Source organism: Sinocyclocheilus grahami, unplaced genomic scaffold (assembly GCF_001515645.1).
Source record: "Sinocyclocheilus grahami isolate Dianchi unplaced genomic scaffold, SAMN03320097.WGS_v1.1 scaffold622.1, whole genome shotgun sequence".
NCBI classification, from domain to species: Eukaryota; Metazoa; Chordata; class Actinopteri; order Cypriniformes; family Cyprinidae; genus Sinocyclocheilus; species Sinocyclocheilus grahami.
In genome coordinates, this window is record NW_015505801.1 from 675,219 (window position 1) to 700,246 (window position 25,028).

Genomic DNA, 25,028 nt, shown 5'->3' on the forward strand with positions numbered 1-25,028 from the left:
TAAAGTCTCAAAACCAAAGAGATTTGGTTCTCTATGTTCTTTATCAAAGTTAAGACTCTGCCACGCCCCCCTAAAACGGCTTGTTCTAGAACGCCCCCACATATCTACCTCACTATGTGGAAATATTAGCATAATGCCACCCAAATGTTCACGCAAAGAAAGAAGGCGTGGTTTCAGTAACCGCAGTTAGTGTTGAAGCAGCCATGTCAGGGAGATGCTGTGTGTTTCTAGTCGAAAGCAAAAAAAGAGCGCGAGAGAGGGGGTCACATCACAGTGGAGTCAGCTGTCTTAACCGTGGCTTGTGTACTGCAAACACATACCAGCTTCATCACTGTGTCTGTCACGCGACTCTGTTCCCCTTTCGGGCTCTGTCTTTACATTTATTTTGAAAGATGAAGCTCGCGATTATGGTAAGGGGCGTTACATTTCCGACGAGTGCTTGCGGTGTTCGGCCAATCACAATGCACTGGGTCAGCTGGCCAATCAGAGCAGACTGCGCTTGTCGGAAGGAGGGACTTTGTAGAAAACGAAGCGTTTGAGAGAGGCGGGGCATAGAGGACCTACAATAATGTACAGTATTTGAAAAATAATGTGTTTTTTGAACATTAAAGCATGTCAACATATTCTGTTACACCAAATACACAAAATAATGATCTTTAAAAAAGCATCATATGACCCCTTTAAAGGGATAGTCCACCCAAAAATTACATTTTCATCCCAAACCTGTATTACTTACTTTCTTCTGTAGAGCGCGAAAAGGTATTTTGTAGATTGTTAGTAACCAAATGGTTTTGGGTCCCATTGGCTTCCACAGTATGGACAAAAAATCAGTAGGACCAGAAACTGTTACCAACATTCTTCAAAATATGTTATTTTGTATTACACAGAAGAAAGAATGTCATACAGGTTTGGAATGACATGAGGGTGAGTAAATAATAACAGAATTTTCAGTTTTGGTTGGACTATCCCTTTAACCAGGTGCAAGTGATAAATTATACCACTTCCATGTTAGTTTTTGTCCAGCGACAAATGACAAGTGACAAGACATTTTGTCAATCCATCTGGTTGCAACAGAATCATGCTCTGCATCACTGTATAAAAACATCACATACGTTCTGATTGGCCATTACTTCTATGACAAGTCATGCAGAATTTTTGCTTTCACTGTGGGCTTTTTAAATTACTTGAATTAGTTGCTGGAAACTTGCACCTGGTTAGAACATAGTCCAATGAGTTGCGATTTCTCCTTCATCCATGCTCCGCTTCCTTTTTTACTGCCTTCAGCTTCTCAACATCAGTGTGTGGAATTATGCTTACTACTGGTTTTTGGGCAGTTGATTTGATATGAAACATTGCTTTTTCCAGCAGCAATAAGGGCCACCTGTTAAATTAGTACTTCAGGCTTTATAAAAGAGCTATTTTAAGTGTGTCTGATTGTGTATTTTCAGGCCAGAGTCCACAGAGGGCTTTCTGTCACCGTGTCCATCCATAAGTGGAAACGGGGAGAACTGGGAGCTTGAATCAACAACGTCATCTGCAGCATCAAACGCAGAATACACAGGTGACATGACAATCTAATGAATTTAAATGAACTGCAAAAACATTTTAACCTAAAATCTTTATGTAGAAGAACGTTTTTATTTCAGCTACCAACAAGCAGTATGCCATTTACTGTAACACTAAACTGAATACACTGAACTTTGACATTTTAAATGGATAAAATTGACTGACCCCTATCATAACCTTGTCATGACCTTGAACCTCAACAGCAGTCGGCACACAAATGTTGATAGCTTCCTCTAATTCTTATGTCTCTTCCTCTCTAGGGCCAAAGTTGTACAAGGAGCCCAGTGCTAAATCAAATAAACACATCATCCAGAACGCACTGGCTCACTGCTGCCTCGCGGGCCGCGTCAATGAGGGACAGAAGAACAAAATCCTGGATGTGAGGGGAAAAAATGTTGCACAAACATTGCTGTAGAAAATTCTATTTAATTTATGTAGCGAATTAAAAGTCTTATTCCATGTAACAAATATGGTTTTATTTAGTGATTTATTTATTTTTTTATTTCATTTTTTCTATTCTGGGACTGTGGAATATGAAGATACTACATGAGTCCTATTTAAATAAATAGTTCTTGATTCACTTGGTGCAGAGGTCTAGATTGTCATTTAAAACCTGAAGGGGAATAATAATGATTTCATATTTGTAAGTATTTGTTTTATGTTTCCCAGGAAATGGAGAAAACCGAAGCCAACAACTTCCTGATTCTGTTCAGAGACTCTGGCTGCCAGTTTCGCTCTCTATACACATATTATCCAGAGGCGGAGGAGATCAACAAGCTGGCTGGCATCGGGCCCAAGACCATCACACCCAAAATGATCGAGAACCTCTACAAATACAGCTCGGATAAGAAACAGTTCAGCAAAATCCCCGCTAAGACCATGTCAGCTAGTGTGGACGCCATCACCATCTACAGCCACCTCTGGCAGATCAAGAAACAAAACACACCCAAAAAACTCCTCAAATAAGTTGACAGCTCACTGAGAGTGTTCCTGCCTATCGGACATTATGATGCACATCCTGAATGTAAAGAAATCATTTTTGCGGGCTTTGGATGTTCATTTGTGGCAAATTCAAGACCTTCTGTTCTACAGTACACATACACACTTGTGTGTGTTTATTTGCAGCACTGACAGATGCGCTTTTAAGTCATTTTTATTTCCGACATGTTACATTTTGTGGCCTTATGCTTGTCTTGTGTCTTTTATGCAATACTTAACGCACACTTACTGAGTTTATGAGCAAGTCATTGCATCATATGAAGATACACAATCTGCTTCTTTAGTGTTTGTGGAAATGGAGGTGTAAAAGATTATATTAGGGACATACTGCACTTGAAGACTAACGTTACAGATGGTCATGCAGTTGAAGAAGCATTTAGTGTACTGGAACCTCAGAATTTCTTGCTTTATTTAATGTCTCTGTTTGAATATTTTGAATATTTTGTTGGACGTCTGCTACCCCAGGAACGTGTGTAAAATTAGCTACAGTAAGAGTTGTTCGCTCAAGACTTGCTATAAAATGAACATGCTTGGGTTACTCTGTATGTGGTGTAAAAGTAATGATGGAGCCTTTAACTGATTAAGTTGAGGAGCAAAACTAAACATGTTAGTTAGAATGATAAAATACATTCCTATATGTTGCTATCGCTAGTGTCATGACCCAGAATATCTGGGTGCCGTGTATGTTTGAAACATACATTTTAGAGAGACAGAGCAGTTTAGCTGACTGTTTGAGTAGAGTAAATTTCCGTATGAATAATACAGAGGAAACACTGAGTTACTGAATATCATATAATGAAGCTTTCAAAGAGATGGTGCATATTATTGCTAAATCATGTGGGAACTAATTTTTAATTATGAAGTGCATTTTTAAGAGCTGGGATTATTTGGGCAGGCTGTTGTCTGGTAACACATTTTGTCTTCGGGTGCAAAAGAATTGAAAGATATTTGTTATTTTTACTAAGTGAAGTAAATCATTGTTTGAACTTATTGATGCTGTACAGATATAGTTTTACATACTAAGCATATTTTTTAAGCCATTGAATATTACTGATATTTTTCATATGAAAAAGATGATGTTTAACAGGTGCAAGTATGATGAGACGTGATAAGAGTAAAAGTAAGTTGTTCTGAGAGATGTTCATTTCCACATGCTGTCTAATCTTTTTCCAGGTCATCTCCGCTGTTTGTTTGTCATATGCTTTGCCTGTTGTATTTAAATGTTAACCTCAACATAAATACAGATTTACAACCAAAACTTTATCTGTTTGACCTAATTTTCCCCTCTGTTATGATCCAACATTATTATCTACTTATAATAACATAATTTATGACTTGGTGTGTAATAATGGGTAGGGATGTGAATCATAAAAAAATTAACCGTTCTGGTTCCTTACAAGTAGTATTATAATTTTTAATGGAACTGTTGAATAAATACTGAAATGCAACACAATTTTCATTTACAAATGAAGAGATAATATCAATGAAAAATGGTGCAAAAGGTATTTTAAATGACATTTTCACTCCTAAATGGCAGCATAAATGCAATGGATAAAAAAGCATTAACTTATTTAATTCATTACAATGTATAAACAAAAACTACACATATTGTGGGTGTCAATACAGCGAGTGATTTAAGGCTCAAAGATAGTTTGAAAGCTTTTGAATAGGATTGATTCACTAATGAGTGATTTATTAGAAAGTCGGACTACACTGGTCGTGCTGTACGCATTTTGTTTCTCTAACAAAAAACTACCTCCAGTCGCGCTGTTTGTTTTAGATTCACTAAAAAGAACCGGTTCAAAAGTCAGACTGCACTGTTCGTGCTGTATGCATTTTAATTCTTCTAAGAGAACCGACTCTTAAGAGTGATAGATTAGTGATTCGGACCAGAGTGGTCGCGCTGTACTTCAGATTCACACAAAAAAGAACCGACTCATACGAGTCATTCGTTCGGGAGTTGAACTACATTGGTCACGCTTACAGCGATGTTGAATAGTAGGCTACTTAACGGATTTTAATGAAATGTCAACAACAACAAAAACTATTATTATATATATAACTATTGTTTTGGAATTGTAAATTGAAATTAATCATCACCAATGAAACATTTAAACCACGAGCAATACATTTGATTTTGAATTAAATATCGGTTATTAATTGTGTAACTTTGTTATATTTTTTGTGTGTTATTTGTATGTGTATATTTTTGTGCTGTTTGTATTAATTTACAATTAATTAGAACATGATAATTCCATCACAAAAACCCAAAACATCCCCATAAACCGCTACTTTCTCGGCTTAGTGTTAGTTTACACACATAGTATAATGCGTACATAATGCTGCTAATCACAAATCCCCATTAAGCCTCAGTTTGTTGAATAACACGCAGGTCAGTGCGGACCGGGGCGGGTTTTGCGGGGGTTTGTGTGCGTGAGCGCGGATTGGTGGAGAGCGCAGAGGAAGCTTGTTCTTGACAACCAGCGAGCGGCAGGGACAACAAGAGCCTCTCGCCCCGAAACACGGAGGGGGAAAAAAACACTAGACAGTGCGTGTCGACACACCCTCGGTGGACCCACAGAAGATTTCTGCACTTCGCTTGTATGTAGAGATTATCAGGTGAGATTAAAATTGCTCTTCGCGACGGTTATCGCCGTTGATATGAGGATAGGCGAGGCCGGGGAGGCTGCTGCTGCTGCTGCTGCTGCGCCGCCTGCATGACACGCACTCTCCCCCCGCAGCTTCAGAATATGTCTGTGGTGGTGGATATGGGTGGATGTCCGCTCTCACTGGTGCCTGATGGGATGTAATGTAGCTTATTTAGGACATAATCAGTGTAAGCGGTCAGATAGATGTATTGTAATGAACTGCAATGCATGAGAAAACAAATCTGCGTTTCCCCATAGTGCTTGTTTGGGGGGTGGCGTGGCTTAGCGGTTCAAAGAATGTGCTTGTAATACTAAAAGGTTGAAGGTTTAAATCCCCAAAAAAGCCATTCATAAGCTACTACATTGTGCTTGTTGTAGAAATGTATGGGAGACCGGGAATGTATAAAATGTATATTCAGAGCATTCTCAAAGGAATAATATTGTTGTGGTAATACCTAATGTTAATAAATTGTTTTCTCGTTTATGTAGTACTAATTCCTTTAGCTATCAGGAATAATGTGCTCATTTTAAAACAAAACCTAAGTGGTATTTTCATTAGAATTATTTGAAATGATTTGAAGGTTAAGTTGGATAATGTGATGTGATAGTATTGAGGAACAGGCTGTTTTAGTTTTGGTAGAATGGCAGGTCACCTCCCATGCTTTTGTGTGTTTTCATTAGCATTTTCTGGTATGTTGACTTTTCTTTGTCATAACATTTGGTTTGGTATTTTAATTAGAAAGTTAAGGTTGTTACTTTTTCACTTGTAGTCTTTCAGCACTGCAGTGATTTCTAGCTACAGTACATTACAGGGCTTTATAAACTGAAATAATAACTATTAGTAACAGTTTACAATAAGGTCCCATTAGCAGTACATTTGTTACAGTGTCTATGTTAACGTTAGGTAATAAAAATGCAACTGTAGATAATACAACTTTTGATTTCAATAATGTATTGGTAAATGTTGAAATGTTAAAGGGGTCATATGATGCTATTTCAAGTTTTCCTTTCTCTTTGGAGTGTTACAAGCTCTTGGTGCATAAAGAAGATCTGTAAAGTTGCAAAGACTAAAGTCTCAAATCCAAAGAGATATTCTTTATAAAAGTTAAGAGTCAGCCACGCCTACCTAAAACGGCTAGTTCTAACACGCCCCCACATGTCTACATCACTATGTGGAAATATTAGCATAATGCCGCCCAAATGTGCACGCAAAGAAAGAAGGCGTGGTTTCAGGAACAGCAGTAGTGTTGATGCAGCCATGTCAGAGAGACGCTGTGTGTTTCAGTGTGAAAGCAAAAGCACTTTACTTGGCCTTCTAGAAGTAGATGCAATTAGGAATCATTGGTTAAGATTTATTTACAACAGAACAGCACAACCCAGATGTTCGAATTTGTGCAACGCATTTTATGGACGACAGTTTTTTTTTAACCTAGAAGAGTACAAGGCTGGCTGTGCACAAAGGCTATTTCTAAAAAAAAAAAAAGGGTCAATTCCGACTTTGCTATGACAATCTGGCGCTTCTGAATCACCGACTGTAAGTATGTTTTGTTATCAGTTTAAGTATTTGCTATTGACTGTTCAAATGCGGAGTTTTGCGCAGCGCAGAGTAACGCGTCGTGTGTGTGAGGGGAACAGGGTCATCATTGCACGTCAGCTGTCTTAACCGCAGCTTGTGTACTGCATCATCACTGTGTCTGTCACGCGACTCTGTTGCCCTTTCGGGCTTGAACTGATGGTAAAACTAACGACATTATTAACTGTCTTGATATTTACTTTGAAAGCTGACGCTCGCAATGTTCGGCCAATCACAATGCACTGGGTCAGCTGGCCAATCAGAGCAGATTGGGCTTGTCAAAGGAGGGGGCTTTGTTGAAAACTACATTTTTGAGAGAGGCGGGGCATAGAGGACCTACAATAATGTACAGTATTTGAAAAATAATGTGTTTTTTGAACATTAAAGCATGTCAACATATTCAGCATGTCAGCATGCCCTGTGATTAGAGGGGCCCTAAAGTTCTATATTTTATAGCCTAGCCTAGTCATTAGATCTGGTCTGGAGAGGGGGGGAAAAAAACTAAAAATTGTTTCTGAATTCATGTTTTTTAAATTTAGCAATGGCCTGATGACCATTGGTTGATTGAGAAAGTCTATACTATAACTGTTCTCGGATATAACCATTTGCTAAATGATTTATTCATTTTCTCATTCTTTCTGTGAAAGCTTGCCACCATGACGGCTGAGGAGATCATAAACGTGAAGGAAGTGGAGATCATCAAGGTGATGCTGGACTTTCTGAGCTCCCGCAAGCTGCACATTAGCATGCTGGCCCTGGAGAAAGAGAGCGGGGTCATCAACGGCCTGTACTCAGATGACATGCTCTTCCTCAGGTTTGATCCATAAACATCTTATACTCAGGCAGAATTTAAATCAAAATTAAAAACCTAATGTGGCGGCGTTATGATCCAATCAGATAATGCAGGAGTCGGCAACCTTTTGGTCAAGAAGTGCCATTTTAAATTTTTCTGTTTTAACAGTACCATCATTCACCCTCCCACATAACCATTTTTCAAAAATTCAGATTAAAAAAAACATTTTATAGTTGAAACCTGATGAGCCACGTTACATAACATGATTAATCATGTTACACGTTACATATATGAATAATGCAGAATCTTAAATATTTCTGAAGCCATTTTTTCAGAAAATGTTTAAACTTTTCAAAATCCTAAAAGTTTGTTAATTTTCAGGTTTAAATTAGACTTTGAATAAGAGATTTACAGTGTGACCCTACTGAATGCCCTGTGTGTGTGTGTGTGTGTGTGTGTGTGTGTGTGTGTGAGGGAATGTTGTAGTTTGCACATCACCATCATTGTGATTCATGTGTGAAATGTTAAGAACTCTGCATACTGACTTGAAAATCTCCAACTTCATAGTACTAATATATTTTACTGAAAGCTAAGAGCAACAAATGCAGAATAAACTGTAAGCTGTCAGTCTCGCCGTGTTAGGAAAGTGAAACGGACTTAACCTAGGCAAAAGCACAACACTGCATTGATCTGCATTGAGCTCTCAGCGGCTTGTATGTACAGCAGTCGCATGCGTGTCTATTGACTAGCGCAAACACTTTAATAGTGTAATGCAGGTTTAAAGAACTTTATTTAAATAAAATACATACACCTCTTTTTCTATTGCTTGTGTGCTGGTCATTATCAGTGCCAATGTTGGCACATGTGCCATAGGTTGTCGACCCCTTATATAATGGTTGTGTTTGCATATTTATGGCGGTTGAACTCTGCATTGAAGTGATAAAATTGCTCACTTGTGTTTTCTCTGAGCGTTGCTCATTACTCATTGAATCAGTGCGTGAGAGTTTGGGTCCCTTTTCAGAAACCAGGCCCCTTATAAACAAAGGTGCCTTTCACACCACAACCCTACTTAACTCGGAATAGACTGATAAGGCATTATTCAGAGTTTTATCACCACGTTAAACTTACTAAACTTAGATGTAGTGTGTTTTATATTGCTAATTTCCGTCTCTGATGTACTATTTGAGTGTGATACAATGTTAATACCAGTCAGATAATGAAATGTTGATTTTGACTTGTTTTCATTGAAAAAGTTTCTTTGAATATATTCTAAACTTGTCTAAATTGTTAGTTGTGGAAGGTGGTATTATTATTGTGCTATTACAAGTCAAATTGTCTAGCCACACTTGTTCCAAGTTTAGACTCTTTCTCTCCCTCTCTCTCCCTCCACCATTCCTCCCCCCTGCAGGCAGCTCATTCTGGATGGACAGTGGGATGAGGTGTTGCAGTTTATTCAGCCTCTTGAGTGTCTGGATAAATTTGACAGGAAAAGGTGAGAGATCAGCTCAGAATCTTTCTAGAATTGCATCTCGTATCTAATAGAAGTTTACTTGCATTTAAATATGAAGAAAATAAATTTAGTCTTCTACACTTTAGAATTTTGAGTTATGATTTTGTGCATAAACACTAAATTTTTAAGTGTTCACTGAATATAGCAATATAAAACCTGCAATACTGCCCAAATGATCTATATGAATATTTCAATAAAATGAAGCACTGTTGGTTTAAATTCATGTACGGTGTATTACTGCATTTTCCCATGTACTTTCAGGTTCCGCTACATTGTTTTGAAACAGAAGTTTCTGGAAGCTTTGTGCGTGAACAACGCGATGTCTGCTGAGAATGAGCCACAACATGTGAGTAACATCAGTGTCACCATGACAACCTACACAGAAATGGTGTCTTGTCATCAGATGCCACCATGTGATGTTTGATTCATTTTGTTTGTCATTATGTGGCACTGCTTTTTACATTTTTAACTGTGCATACTGTTAAAAAGTGATTAAAAGTGACAGTAAAGACTTTTACATTGTGTCTTAAGCACCAAATCAGTACTTTAGAATGATTTCTGAAGGATCATATGACACTGAAGAATAGAGTAATGGCTGCTGAAAATTCAGTTTTGCATCACAGAAATAAATTATATTTTATATGCTACATATAAATCATCAGAATAGAAAACAGTTGTTTAAATTGCAATAATAATTCACAATATTCCTGTTTTGTTGTATTTTGATCAAATGAATGCAGTCTTGGTTAGCATAAGAGACTTGTTCAAAATGTAAAGTTTAGAAATAAACTTGAAAATTGAAACATGCCACTAAAATATTGATGTTGATCTTGAGAGCGTATCTTGTCCATAAAACCATGGTAGCACCATGTGAGAAACCGATTAGAGCTTGTTTGCAAATGGCTCAGGCTTCTCTCTCATTCTGTCTCTCTGTGTTCAGTTGGAGCTGACCATGCAGGAGGCTGTGAAGTGTCTGCATGCTCTGGAAGAGTTTTGTTCATCAAAGGAGGACTACAGCAAGCTTTGCCTTCTCCTGACGCTGCCCCGCCTCACCAACCATGCTGAGTTTAAGGACTGGAACCCGAGCACAGCACGCGTGCAGTGTTTTGAGGAGGCCTGCGGCATGGTGGCAGACTTCATTCCCGCTGACCGAAAGCTGAGCGAGGCGGGGTTCCGCGCTAGCTCCAATCGTCTATTCCAGCTTCTTATTAAAGGCCTTCTGTATGAATGCTGCGTCGAGTTCTGCCAGAGCAAAGCCACCGGAGAGGAGATCACAGAGAGTGAGATTCTTCTGGGAATAGACATGCTGTGCGGGAACGGCTGCGATGATCTCGACCTAAGCTTGCTTTCTTGGCTCCAGAACCTGTCGCCCAGCGCCTTTTCTTGCGCTTTTGAGCAGAAGATGCTCAATATCCATGTGGATCGACTTGTTAAACCTGCCAAGGCCGCTTATGCAGACCTCCTCACTCCACTCATCAGCAAGCTCTCCCCGTACCCTGCTTCCCCTCTTCGGCGCCCGCAGTCTGCAGACACCTACATGTCACGATCTCTGAACCCAGCGCTGGACGGCCTGTCCTACGGTCTCTCTGGCCAAGAGAAGAGAGCAGCTGGTACGGACGGAGGGAAAACTTCACCCATGTCACACTCATTCGCTAATTTTCAACACCTGAACCGCAGTGTGATGATGGAGAATTCAGGATGTCACAGCATCTTTGAGGAGTCACCGGAAAGGTAAACATCACCTGATACACCTGAAATATTTTCATTAGAGTTTGAGATGCCTGACCCATTTAAAACAAACTCCAGAATACTTTAACCTGTACATATTTAATATGATCGGTGGCACCATTTGATAGCACTACTACAGGGCAAATTAGCAGATTTTTTTTTAGAATTAGCTGTAATTATTAAAACCACAATGTCTTTATTATTTTAATGATTTATTTTAGTGTACACTACTTGTTAAAGTTTGGAAAAAAATATATATTTTTTAATGTTTTTGAATTAAGTTTCTTATGCTCACCAAGGCTGTGTTACAGTAAAAGCTGTGAAAAATTAATTAACAATTTAACTGTTTTCTACTTCAATATATTTTAAACTTGTATTTATTTCTATGTTGGCAAAGCTGAATTTTCAGCAGCCATTATTTCAGTGTCACATGATTCTTAAGAAATTATTATAATATGCTGAATTTCTTCTCAGTTATTACTGGTGCTGAAATATTAATATTGGTTATTATTATTATCAGTGTTAAAAAAATGTGTAACCATGATATTTTATTTGATGAATAGAACGTTCAAAAGAACAGCATTTATTTTGTAACATTATAAATGTCACTTGTCACTTTTGATCAATTCAATGCGTCCTTGCTGAATAGAAGTATTGATTTTTTTTTATCTTTCTTACCCCGAATTTTTGAAAGGTAGTGTATCACAGTTTCCACAAAAATATTAAGCAGCAGAAATGTTTTCAACATTGATGAGTCTCAGTTAGCATAGGAGACTTATTTCAAAAACATTTTTAAAACATTTTAATTATTCCAAACTTTTTAAGGTAGTGCATATATATTGTTAGTTGTTGCATTGTGTTATTGTTCAAAACACCCTGTAAAAATATGTCAGTGTGCATTACATATTCAACGCATATTGAATTCTGAGACATTTTGATGGGTGTGGCAGAACAGACTTGAAAGCAGAATCTTTTCAGAGCAAAGTCATTACAAAGGTGAGGTGTGTGTCTAAAAGAGTAATGTGGACTCTCTGGTCTTGCAGCTCCAGAACTGAAACTCCATCTGATAAAATGATGAGCTCACCTGGTCCTCAAAACTCTCGCCCGGTCTCTGCCCCTGGTCAGGATGCCCCAACCCCTGGTTCTGCAGAGAAGAATGAGGTACTTTGCCGGTCAATGAATCCATTAAATAAATTACTCAATAGGTTTCTGTTAATGATGTTCTTTATTTTAATTGAACAGTATTAAAATAAACACCAGTAAACAACACTCCTAATATAAAAAACAACAACAACTAATAATTAAAAAAAGCAACATGCCAAACATCTCGGGTTACACATGTAACCATGGTTCCTCTAGAGGACACTATGGGGACTGCTGCCAGCAGGACCGGTGTCTGAAGCACGTGTGAAACAACTCCAATCCCATTGGCCCACATAGCCCGTGACGTCACAGGCGGGCACCCGGAAGCATAAGAGGTAGGCTTGCCACGATAGACAGGGCTGACGGTGATACCGGTGTTAAGCCGCAACACCGGTTACTTCACTTGCCCACCGCGTCACCGACCCCCACCGTCGTTTAGATTTTTTTATAGTAATAAAAATAATTTAGTTCAGTAAAAGAACAGACACTAGAATTAAAAAGTGAACGCGGCTGCTCATTGCAGTTGAACGACAGTTGCATCACAGATCAGATTTCATTTATCCAGTGAGGAGAGTGAGTCGAGCTGACTGACAAGAAGAATGGGGTGAGACAGACAAGACAATCGCGGATGATTTAGTTTCGAAATGAAATGCAAAAGCGCCTGTTAGGCAATATTTTGGATTTTGAAAAGCCTGTTGACTTTTGCAAAAAGAGGGAAAATTCAAACGAACTAAAAACGAACAATTGCTTTACTCCGAATTGCCACTATTTGAAAGTGAAAGTAAAATGCGCACGCCGCTTTTACAAGCTATTTAAAAGCAAAGGAAAACGAGGAAAAGAGGGAATGCCCCCGCGGTGATACCGGTATTACCGGTGTTGTCACACGTCGATTAACCGGTGGGGAAATTTCCTCACCGTCACAACCCTAATAAGAGGGCACCTGCCAAACACATCACCAACTTTTATTGTCTTCAGGAGCCATTTGTTTAACAGTGCATGTGAAGATGTTATGGAGAAAACCAAGGCAAGTGAGCTTCAGACACCGGTCCTGCTTGCAGCAGTCCCCATAGAGTCCGCAGCGCGGGTTCCCTAGAAGGGGAACAATTAAGTTCTAATAATATTTCAATTTAGCATTTTTAGTGACATTCTGATTTATTTGTGCCAGCTGTTGAACAACATGCTTTGTAATTATATGTCTGACCAGTAGAAGATTTCATGTGTTCTCTCCTCCCTCAGAAACAGCCTGTAACCCTGAGCAGGGTCATAAATAACTGGCAAGCTCAGCTACTGCTTCCACTTTATCACTGCATAGTTGGCTTAGATTGGCTGTCGCTAGGCATGTGTTTGTGGTGGAATGTCACTAGAAATATTCTAGAATGTTGATAGATAAATTCACATTCTTTTTGTGTGAAGAGTTCTAGTATGTTGACCTTTACAGATTCCTCTTGTTTGAAGGGTTCTAGAATGTTGTACTGTAACGGTATATTCACACGGGGCGTTGACGTCGACGATTGATGGAGGGCGTTTCTGAAGCGTGGTGCTGACGTGACTGTCATAGTGACAACAGCCAATCACATTAGTTTTCTGGTGTTGTATGAACGCGATTGGCTAGCGTCTGCACCAGGGTATTTGCATAAGGTGATCTGATTGGCTGACGCATGCGTTGGTGCTTGAAAAGTTGAAAAGTTTTCAACTTCTGCCGTGAGCAACGGACCCAACACGACGCGACAGACCCACAATTAATTTCGGCAACGCTTGACGTCACTCCATTCAAAGTAAACGAGAGGCGTTGATGCTGATGCTGACACTTAGGGTCCTTTAGTCCGTATCCTGTAGATTACAGAAAACTGGTGGGGTCATTCCAGCTGTGATATGCTCTCCATGACTCTGGGAATCTAATTTGTTTGACATTATATGCCTAAATATGTTTAAGGCTTACTAAAATTATTTGGTAAGCTATTATAACAAATAAAACATCAGCTATTTGTATATCAACACTTTAACACTGTATTTGGATCTAATAGGAAAATTTATATTTTACATCTACTTTGATATTTTATCCAAATGCTTTGGATATTTTTAAAGAAATATGTGGTTGGTTGCCGGAGGTCAGTAGTCTGGATGTGTTGATATCTTGGATTACAGAAGGTTGATTGCAGAGGCTCTGAGTTCTGTGACAACATTACACAGTTTCCTGTCTAGGTTTTTAATCTGTGGTAGTAATCACTGTAGAGCTGTGGTGTATTAAATCTGTTCATCAGACCAGAAAGTGACTCCTCTTCAGTGTCTGTCTACTCATAAGCTTTTAGGGTGAAATGAGAGTAAGGCAGTGTGTCTACCAAAGGATTTTTAGCCAGCTGAAAATGCCAGACATTATTCTGAAAACGGCCAGCTGTGGGCGCTTGAGAACTCTTTGGTGGCACAGCATTTAGCTGCTTACCTGCTAACTCTCGGCTTCACCAATGTCATACCTCTTTCTCGTTTACTTCTCAGCACATCTTTGTCTCCTCTGTTTCTGTATAGTTGTGGGAATCCACAGAGCAGTTTCAGGAATATTACCGCCAGCGTTTGCGTGTGCAACAACATCTGGAGCAGAAGCAGCAGCAGCGGGAACTCTACCAGCAGATGCTGCGAGAGGGCGGAGTCCAGCAACACGAGGCCCCGCCCACCGCCAAGCAAAACCTCACAGAAACCTTCCTTACTAGGTCAGCCAAGCTCCACGTCACCACTAACATTACATCCAAAAGTCAGTTGTTCTAGAGCTGCACTGCCGTACATCACACCAGCTGAAGTCTACAAACACAAAAACACAAGGTAAAATCTGATGCTGCTAAAAGCAAAAGGAAAGGATGCAGAGAAAAAGGCTTGGCAGGTTGAATATCAATGAAAGGCTAATGAGATGTAGATGAGATTGAGAATGACCTCAGGGTTTTACAGATGGTGCATCGAGCAGCCAGGGAACTCAAAGTGGGTGGAGAATTCCCAAAGGAAAACAAACACATATACATGTATACACACATGGTTTTACATTTGCCTACTTTTAACTCTCATTTACATGGTGTTTTATTTATTACCAGTCAGGGCAGTAGCTTGTATTCATGGTTCCCAAGACTGACAAGTAGATTATACCATGTCCCGACTTTTTAAAAATAATACCTTTACTGTTTATCATCACATATATACAATATACAGTGGAGTAGTGTATGGATAGTCTGTGGAGTAGTTTATTATTTAGGATTTTTCATAAATTAATGCTTAATTTAGTTTTTACAGCAAACTATATTATAAACAACAATTTGAATGAAAAATATATTTAAAATGTTTTATTTGGTTTGCCTGCTTTTGCTTTAATGACAGCACTCGATCGGATGTTAAAGCTTTACGAAATCCTACAACTTTCTAGATCCAGATTTAAGTTATATTTTGAATCCTATATTTTAAGTGTGGATTTTTGAACCCTACTGTCCTTATAATTTTTATTAGTTATTAGTGGACTGTACGCCTCTTTTGTTACCAGGTCATCCCACTCGATGACCCTCGATGACCCAGGGACTTGTGTGTTTCCTTCTATGTGTCAAATAATGGAAAGAGATGAGAGATTCATCAAGATTAAGGAGAGGTTAAAGCCTAGACATAATGATTTTAGATTATTTTTTAAAAATAGATTTTAATAAATCACCCCCTCTTTACAAAACAGACTCCAAATGTGTCAGTAATCCTCTCTGAGAGTCTGCAAATTTGTGGAAGGATTTTTTTTTTGTATATTTATTTATTTTGTGTGAGCTGTCACTCAAATATTTTTTTTTTCCTACCCCTTACAAGAAAGTAATTTTATTTAATGGTGCATACACTGAAATCTGAGAATCACTGACCTCATTTTAGGACCCTCTTCACTTCGGCTTTGATACTTCTCTAGTTCTTCTGTTGCTGTGGTTACGACGCACTTGTACAACTGAATCATAACATCTGCAAATTTGTGGAAGGATTTTTTTTTTGTATATTTATTTATTTTGTGTGAGCTGTCACTCAAATATTTTTTTTTTCCTACCCCTTACAAGAAAGTAATTTTATTTAATGGTGCAAACACTGAAATCTGAGAATCACTGACCTCATTTTAGGACCCTCTTCACTTGTTCGGCTTTGATACTTCTCTAGTTCTTCTGTTGCTGTGGTTACGACGCACTTGTACAACTGAATCATAACAAAGGGAGGTTTTGGAACCGTGCCGTGCCGTTCCACTGGTGATGTCATCATTAAAGGCCACACAGCCATAAATAATGCAGCGTGTCAGAGGGGAAGGGAGGGCAGAAGAAACATTCATTGTTTTGTCAACAGAAGCCTTACTGGTAGTGAGTTACTACAGAAATGTAGGATATTTTTGAATATATATTAGGACAAGTTTAGGAGTTTACTATTATGCCAAAGAAATGAAATCCAAAATAGATTAAAAACTATTAAAAATGTGTGTGCCTGTGTGTTCTGGCCTTATGCCACCTGCTTCAGGGGATTTTCAGGGGGAAGCCCCCTTGACCACTGGGAAATGACCAGTTGTGGTAATGGTGGGTGGTGTTTGGCAGAGATTAAGATGAATATCAAATGAAAGGCTAATGAGATTAACCTCAGGCTTCTACAGATGGTGCCGCAAGCGGCTAAGCAACTTGAAGTGGGTGAAGAAATAAATAATTTTTATAAGCTGTATGTACTTTGATGTGCACTGAAAAAAATGCCCTAAGGGCAAGTTATTTATTTTTCATTGGCTCAAGTTAAAATATATAGTTGTGAATCATTACCCTACCTTTTTTTAATTGGATGAATGAAACATTTTTTTCTGTGTGTGTGTGTATGAAAAAATGATTTCATCAGTCCTGGGGCACAGGCCCCCCCCATCAAAAAATCCCATATCTTGATACTCTTTTTAAAAAATATTGTCTTGATTATAGATATTAATCGTCTTTATATGCAGTGCAAAGTCAGTCACAAGCTACACACGCAATAAAGAGCTGCTTAGTCATTGACAAACAATAGAAGACTTCTGGAAGGTCTGTTTTCTACATTGGATTGTTGCTAAATTATACACCTAATCCAGTGCTCTTTTTGTTTTCTATCTTACAAAATATCCTATCACAGTGCGTGAGTGGACACACATGAAAAAGGATTCTATTTATTATCAGAATAAAAATAAATCTTATAAGCTAGCTCAAAGTTATTCCCATTTAAACAGAGATTTCAACTAATACTAATTTCAATTTGTATTCATGTTTTTCATGTTCACTCTGACAGGAATGGCTGGCAAAGTTTCTAAGTTCCCTTACTAGGTTTTAGGGATGTAAATGATTCACTCAACTCAACTTTTTTTTTTACAAAATGAGATTTAAGACAAATTATAAAGTAAATGTGTCCTTTTATTATTGCTTGGACAAAATGCTGCACATTTCGTTGTGAAATTGAAATATAACACTACAATAATATACAAATATAGCACTTGCATATTGTTGCTCTTTTGTTGGTTTTGATTGCTTCTATTGTCATCATTTGTAAGTCGCTTTGCATAAAACCGTCTGCTAAATAACAAAATTTAAATATAATGTAAAATGTAAATAACAAAACTAAATTGAAATTTTAAAACAAGCCCCAAATCAAATAAATAAGTAACACAAATAAATCTCTTCATATAAACAAAATAAGTTTTTGTTACAAGCTTTGTCTGTGCTCTTTTTTTTTTATTTTTATTTTTTTTATTAGAGGCAACCACTGCATTTTAATCATGATCCAAACAAAGATGCTGCATACATGCAACATGAGCAGTTTTTAATCTAAATTAGATTGTATAATTCTGAAATTTGAAGCAAAAACAGAATTGTTTGACTTCAGTTTTGTGAAATATACATAAAACATGAAATGGAAACGGCAGACAAGCTGAATCACTCTCTGCCAGCAGGCGGCGCTTAAAGCGTTTCCTTGGTTTCCGCTGAAAACAAAGCAGCGCTGCACTTATGAACTTTATTATGCATTATAGTGATTATACAGAGGCAAGATGAAAAAAAAAAATACAGTAAGTTCCCCTCAGACATACATTCATATAAACTCCTACCCCTAATTGAATCGTGATTTGTTTAGCATCTCAACCCATTTGAATCGATTTTCAACCGGCTCGCGGTTAATCGTTATATCCCTACTAGCTTTGCCAAAAAGTTCATTTTGGACATTTTAAAATTCAGCAGAAAATTAATTTTTTTCCAGTTACTGACTTGCAGAAACTCCATAAAGCCAAACTGAATTTATTTGAATTTAAATTCAAAATTATATTTCAATTTAATTTGTATTTTATGTTTTTGAGAAAGCTCCTTCTTTGTGCTGTGTGTGGTATGCATCACATGGTCAATGAAGGATCAGTGGGCTGCCCATGGCCATGCCACCTGAGACTAGCTCCGAGATGACTCTAAAGCTTCATGTTTTTGTGTGTACTGTATGTGTGCAGGTCTATTCAGAGACTGGAGGAGCTGAATGTGGGAATGGATGATTTGGGAGAAGAGGTGCAGGCTCTCTCTCAACAGTGTAATGGAGGCAGTAATGACAACAGTGTAGCGAGAGACGCCTCCGCCACACCACAGACACAGGAAGAGTGTGGAGGAGCCAGCGATGTGGTCACCAGCACTCCTCAGAGGTCAGTAGGTCAAGCAGCCTGCCTTCCGCCCAGCCAGTCTCCTGTACTGTCCCAGAGGTGAGTCTCACACTCAAATCATTTTTTCTTAATTAAAAGAGTTTGAAAATGTCTATATCAATGTATCCACAAAGTAAGATTGCTTGGTGGGAAATATGAGATTTTTGTCTTATATCAAGTTTTAATAAATGTTTTTTTTTTAATGAAATTTGCTTGGAATGTTTTTTTTATTACTGTTTGGGTTCTTAAGTGGGTTTTAAAAAGAGCTTGTTATCTCCTGCAGTGCCCAGCTAGACAAAACTGGACAAAATGACAGCAGTTTGACCTGCTCTAAAGCCCCAGAGGTACAGTGCCCCTACAGCTCAACATAATAAATCCAATAAAGCCTATACTGTATCATAATTGATATGCACATTTCTAAAGCCTCTAAATTATCAACATGATAAATGTTGCTGAAAAAACCTGTTGCACACAATCTACTACATGCCTTTTGTCATCTGTTGGAAAGTATATACTTTTTTAGTAAGAGAAAGGCCTTTAAGTATCATTCTAAAACACTCCCTTCAGGTTATGCTACATACAGTGGGTACGGAAAGTATTCAGACCCCCTTAAATTTTTCACTCTTTGTTATATTGCAGCCATTTGCTAAAATCATTTAAGTTATTTTTTTTCCCTCATTAATGTACACACCGCACCCCATATTGACAGAAAAACACAGAATTGTTGACATTTTTGCAGATTTATTAAAAAAGAAAAACTGAAATATCAAGCATAAGTATACATTTTATGCTGTCATTTTTAGAAAACGTTGGTAAAATGTGAGTATCAAATATGATTTGGCTTTGAGGAATGTTTATTTGTACATCTTTTAATCATCACTGTATTGCATTGCATTATATTCTTATAAAGATCTCATTGATTTTCAAGCTGCCAGAATTTCATCTTTTTGGCTATATAAATATCAGAAACTGCACTAAATTGCATATTTTTGCTTAGTTTGGGCCTCTGAAAAAATTTTTTTTCCAGTGCTCCTCAGGTATGTTTTATACCAAACTCCTGTATCATACCAAATAAGCCATAAAAGCCTGATGTATCAAATATGATTCTCAACAAAAAACATGTCAGGCTATACAGGGTTAACATTCACTGAATAAAACATTCTTATTCTGTCTCTCTCTCTAAAGGCCTTAGTGTTGGTTTAATTACATCTCTTAAAACTTCTCAGATCAAACCCAGATTAGGGATTTTTCTCGATTATTCTAGATTAATATATGGCCTAATCTTCAAATTGACCCTTCTCACATACAGAATGTGTTTTTATGTGCGTGTTTTAGAAAGATAAGTCTAAAGCCAAGTTTGTGATGGTCAACACCCTGGAGGATACGCAGGCGGTCCGGGCCGTGGCCTTCCACCCCACAGGGACGTTATATGCTGTCGGCTCCAATTCTAAGATGCTGCGCGTGTGTGCCTATCCTGACACGCTGGACACGAGGTCAGTGGCCCACACACTGCATTAAAACCCACTTTAATGATCAAACACGTTATAGATGATGGGACACAAGCAAGGACCTAAAATCCTAATTTCAGCAATAAAACTGTGATTATAAACACTAGAAAATGAAAAACACTATGAAGTGTTTGAAACTTCTCCTTTTAGAAAACATTAATACATATTCCTGTTCTTACTGTCAACAATTCATCAGTGCTTGTTATTCCAGACAAAAATATTTGTCTTTGTAATGTTTCATTCAAATTTGACTAGCTAATTCCAAACCTGTGTGAATTTCTTTCTTCTGTGGAACACAAAAGAAGATATTTTGAAGAACGTTTGGAACCAAAACTATTTGGTTACCAACATTCTTCAAAATATCTTGTATTATTATAATTTTTTTTAAGTCAGTCATAAAGTTTTGAAACAACATGAGGGCGAGTATATAATGACAGAATTTTCATTTTTGGGTGAACTACACTTAATTTGTAGAGAATCAGAATTTTCAGTTGACTGTTGAATGTTGGTATACTGTAGTTGTATTGTTGTTTCTCTCAGTGGTTTGGGCACGAGTAAACCTCCTGTAATCCGCTTCAAGAGGAACAAGCATCACAAAGGCTCCATATATTGTGTGGCCTGGAGCCCCTGCGGACAGTTACTGGCCACCGGCTCCAACGACAAATACGTCAAAGTGCTGCCCTTCAACCCTGAAACCTGCAATGCTACAGGTGAGAGAAAGAAAGATTGCAAACCAATATTCATGAGTCTTAAAGCAACACACTACAGACAAAACAGTTTTTTTCATGCACTGGCCATTTTTGGCTGTTTGGCTTTTCATAACATGTTTTTTCAGTCTAGTGGGAAAAAAACCATCCAAAATAAACTTTTATTTACTTCTGTAGATTTCAATTACATTTCTTTTCACTAAATGATTTCCTGCACTGAGTCAGAAATCTCAACTTTAGTAGCAATTACATAAACCATGTTTGTCCATATATCATTCATCTCATATATATATATTTTTTTATCATATCATATATATAACAACACTTTATTTTTAAAAATATGGTGAAATTTTTTGGAATTTTCAGATTTTTGGTATTTTCAGATTTATGGAATGATAAAAAGAAATATTCAAAATCCCCTCTGTAAAAATCTTTAATATGTCAACCAATTTTTTTGAATTTTGAACTGATTTCTGTTCTGGAAATGTATGCAAATTAGTGCATATATAATTAAAGAACGTCTCATTTGAACATTGAACTCATTTAAACAAACATTTCAGAAAACTTGTAATACAAAAAGTTTTTTTTTTTTACAATTCTTAATGTAATCAATCAACTGGGGATGTATGGTGATATCCATTAGTTACATGTTCACTTTTAATTTATGTATTTAAATCCACACACGTCCTTAATGACTCTCTTTGCTTCAGGTCCTGATCTGGAGTTCAGTATGCATGATGGGACTATCAGAGATCTGGCGTTTATGGAGGGTCCTGAGAGCGGAGGGGCCATTTTAATCAGTGCAGGAGCTGGAGACTGTAACATCTACACAACGGACTGCCAGAGAGGACAGGGCCTGCATGCGCTGAACGGACACACGGGTACACAAAAAAAAAAAGATTTTATATTATATAAACACACAGATCCTCAAAAATATGTTGGTTTGTGTGTGTTCTCTCTCCTCAGATCATATCCTGTCTCTGTACACATGGGGGGGCTGGATGATAGCATCTGGCTCTCAGGATAAGACGGTGCGTTTCTGGGACCTGCGTGTTCCCAGCTGTGTGAGAGTGGTGGGGACTGCCCTCCACGGCACAGGTGGGATTCACTTCCTTCATTTTACTCTTTCATTTTTACTTTGCCTGCTAAAAAAATGCCAGTTTCTGATGGTTGCTGGGTTTGTATTGTTTTTAGCTGGTCTACACTGGTCATTTATGCTTATTGGCTGGTTCAGACTGGTCTAGACGGTTGACCAGATGCTAGTAAGGCTGAAATGGTCATGGTAGAGCATTTAGGTCAAGCTGATCAGAAATGGTAACAGCTATCGCGCTTCAAAAACCAGCTTCACCACCTTGAGCTGGTATGACCTGGTTTTTCCAGCAAGGAACCTGTATATCTGACCTGATTCACTGGGAACATTATGTGGCCACCATTTCACATACGAATGTGCTTTAATCTGCAATTTTGGCATGATATTACAAGATTTAAGTCACTTTCAGACCAGTGTTATTTTAGTATCATTGATATAATATTATAGGTTTTATTAGTATTTTGAATCCGTTTTTATTTTTACATGTTCTGTTTTCATTTTAAAACATTTTTTTAAACATTTTATTTTATTTTAGTTCAAATTTATTTCAAGTAATGAAAGTTTTTTTTTTCCCCTGTAATTTTTCCTATAATACATTGTAATTGTGTAAAAAGTACGTTTTGGACAGGACACCTCTAAAGGATCAGCAGGCTGCGTATCTGTGTGCTCATAGCATTATAGATGTGAATCTTACTCATGATCACTGTTGCATGTGATCTTCCTCTCAATTATTTTTTTTCCCCTGTCACTCTAAATGTATTTACTCTTAGGTTCTTAGTGCGTAATGGAAGACAAAAAGGAAAAGAAATGGGAAAGAAAAAGTAATTAGTATTTACCTGATGTGACAAATTTTTTCCAAAGGGCAACACAAAAATATATATATTTTTTTTTCTGAGACTCTACTTGACTGTAGAGTTTCTACAGTCAAGAGAAATGAAAAATATAAAACCTATAAATTGCTCTTTGTATATTTAATCTGTTAAATGATTTTTAAAAACTGTATGATATCCTGTAATCTCAAATGACTGGAAAAGTAATGGAAATTCATTGGTCAAAGTGTGTAGGAACCTGTTTTATAGGTTGTGGAAGTGTCCGCTACACTTATTTTTGAGTGCGTGTGTGCAGATGTTGCAGTGTAAATATGTATTTTAACATTTTTAAGCATTTAAAGCAATGCATGTTTTAAAGCAATTCAGTTTTGGATGATTGTATTTGTGCACAGGTGACCTGACGAAGCAGCTGCCGTTGACCGTAGCTGGAGAGCATGCTGATAAAGTGATCCAGTGCAGGTGGCACACACACCACCTCTCCTTCCTGTCCTCCTCGGCTGACCGCACGGTCACACTCTGGACAGAGGCCACGTAGAGCCAGCTCTGGCCACTAGAGGGAAACAACACATTTATATACAGTATGTGTGTGTGGCACTGTGCTTCCGTTTTAAGTCTGTCTGTTTGTTACGAGTGTGTATTTATTTTGTGTTCCTGGATATTGAGTTCTGTATCAATGAATGGCTGAGATCTGTGCAAACCCTTTTTATGTACATAATATCTGATTGACTGCCAGTGTCTGATGGCCCTGAGCCATATTGGGATGCAATGCTTTGCTGTCGTGTGCTTGCGTATGTATGTGCTTCCCATTCAATAGCATTTATCAAACACTGAACCGTCCCTCCACACCACACATGCTTGGATAAACACAGACTCAGTGGTGTCATATGATCTATACTGTGGCCTTCCTCTCTGGGTGTCCGCTCTCCCCATATCTGTACTTGCCTGTTTGAATCTAGCCTCTGGAAATAGATTAGTCATTTATTAGAGTCATTTCTGATGTATCATTGCAAACTGAATGAATGCAATGTGTTTGAGTGAAAGATGTACACGCAGGCAAATGCTCGGCTGAAATACAGACATTATTATGACCTGCTGCAAATACTGTATCAAAATTCAGCTGCTCGTGCAAATTTCAAAAGTAATGTTAATGTAAACTGCCTTGCTGTCAAGTAAGTCCATCATTTAAAGTGGTTAATGTTTTTGCTTGAAACAGTTTGCAGCCCTTGTGAATGCCTCTGAATTGATGGCATGATTCAAAGTATTGAATTTTTAAATGTAGATTTATGAAGGGAATCTGTGTCCTATTAACTTACGTCTATACGTAGTGCTAAAAACATTAAATGAAATGTTCTGGGCATTGGCGCATAGGTTTGTTAAACAGGTGAAATCGTCTGATACTATGATCTTGCACTTTTTGTGTTTTTTAACATCCGCCTCCTGTTTTGTTGCTATAGCACTTTGTTTTTGGGTAGTTTAAGTTGTATATTTTCTAATGATGTCGATTTTATTTAATGTGACTTTTTTGTTGATATTAATGTCATTAATTTTAAAACGAAGCCAAACATGTTGACACAGTTATGCTAATAAGCAGCTCTCATTTGAAGTCATGTAGTGAAATATTGTGTCGTTCATGTAATCCTAATCATATTTGGACATCAGTGACTACAGTAAAGTGGGACAAGTCTGCTGCTGTTGTGTCTAAATAAATAACCCTATTCTCTACTCTGTTTCCAGTCATTTGCATTAAGCACTTGTTGATCATGTTTTACTTTGATTCAGTTTTTCACAGGTGTGGTTCTTCACATTAACTATGGACATGTTCTGCTAACCTCAGAGGTGTAAAGAGTGCCTAAAAACCATACTTGAGTAAAAGTACAGATACCTTACAGTGAAAATTACTCCACTACACGTTACAAGTCACCAATTCCAAAACAACTTGAGTAAAAAAGAGTATCTGATTTTAACAGTACTTAAGGATTGTACTTATACTAAATATAGGCTCAAAGATGCACAAGTCAAAGAGACACGCCAGTGATAAACTGTAACGTTGTGGAGAAGCTGTGGAAAACCGGCAGAGGCAAGGATCTATGTGCAGGTATTAAATGGGAAAACCAAAGGGAACAAAGAACAGAATGACTGGCAAACAGACAACCATTACAACCATAAAGAAACACTAGGGCTATATAAACGCACAGGGGGCTAACAAGCTTAACAAGATAAGGCACACCTGTGGAGACTAATCAAGGGGAACCAATGAACAAACGGACTACAA

At 37.8% G+C, this 25,028-nt stretch overlaps 2 protein-coding genes across 2 annotated transcripts in view; both read left to right on the forward strand.

Moving 5' to 3' along the window:
• The window catches only part of camsap2b (calmodulin regulated spectrin-associated protein family, member 2b), a 51,743-nt gene extending 47,929 nt beyond the window's left edge, over positions 1-3,814 (forward strand). Inside the window, exons 15-17 of the mRNA XM_016241423.1 lie at positions 1,449-1,561; positions 1,827-1,945; positions 2,236-3,814. Of these exons, the coding sequence (XP_016096909.1) occupies positions 1,449-1,561; positions 1,827-1,945; positions 2,236-2,532 (529 nt within the window). The 3' untranslated portion in view covers positions 2,533-3,814. The remainder of the gene's footprint in view (positions 1-1,448; positions 1,562-1,826; positions 1,946-2,235) is intronic.
• A 1,168-nt stretch (positions 3,815-4,982) lies between these two features.
• On the forward strand, positions 4,983-23,291 carry LOC107557859 (WD repeat-containing protein 47-like). The gene is made up of 14 exons (XM_016241425.1): positions 4,983-5,184; positions 7,434-7,600; positions 8,988-9,071; positions 9,351-9,435; positions 10,030-10,820; positions 11,861-11,978; positions 14,484-14,665; positions 18,439-18,681; positions 18,905-18,965; positions 19,957-20,114; positions 20,670-20,839; positions 21,547-21,717; positions 21,803-21,934; positions 23,149-23,291. The coding sequence occupies exons 2-14, from the start codon at positions 7,443-7,445 to the stop codon at positions 23,289-23,291; spliced, it is 2,496 nt and encodes an 831-aa protein (XP_016096911.1). The 5' UTR covers positions 4,983-5,184; positions 7,434-7,442.
• Positions 23,292-25,028: the final 1,737 nt, after the last annotated feature.

What these genes read in the sequence shown, in the direction of transcription:
- LOC107557859 (XM_016241425.1), top strand. Translation starts at nt 7,443, where the DNA reads ATGACGGCTGAGGAGATCATAAACGTGAAGGAAGTGGAGATCATCAAG. An exon ending in CCTGCTCTAAAGCCCCAGAG is followed by an intron (nt 18,966 to 19,956) that starts GTACAGTGCCCC and finishes TGCGTGTTTTAG; the next exon opens with AAAGATAAGTCTAAAGCCAA. An exon ending in TGAAACCTGCAATGCTACAG is followed by an intron (nt 20,840 to 21,546) that starts GTGAGAGAAAGA and finishes TCTTTGCTTCAG; the next exon opens with GTCCTGATCTGGAGTTCAGT.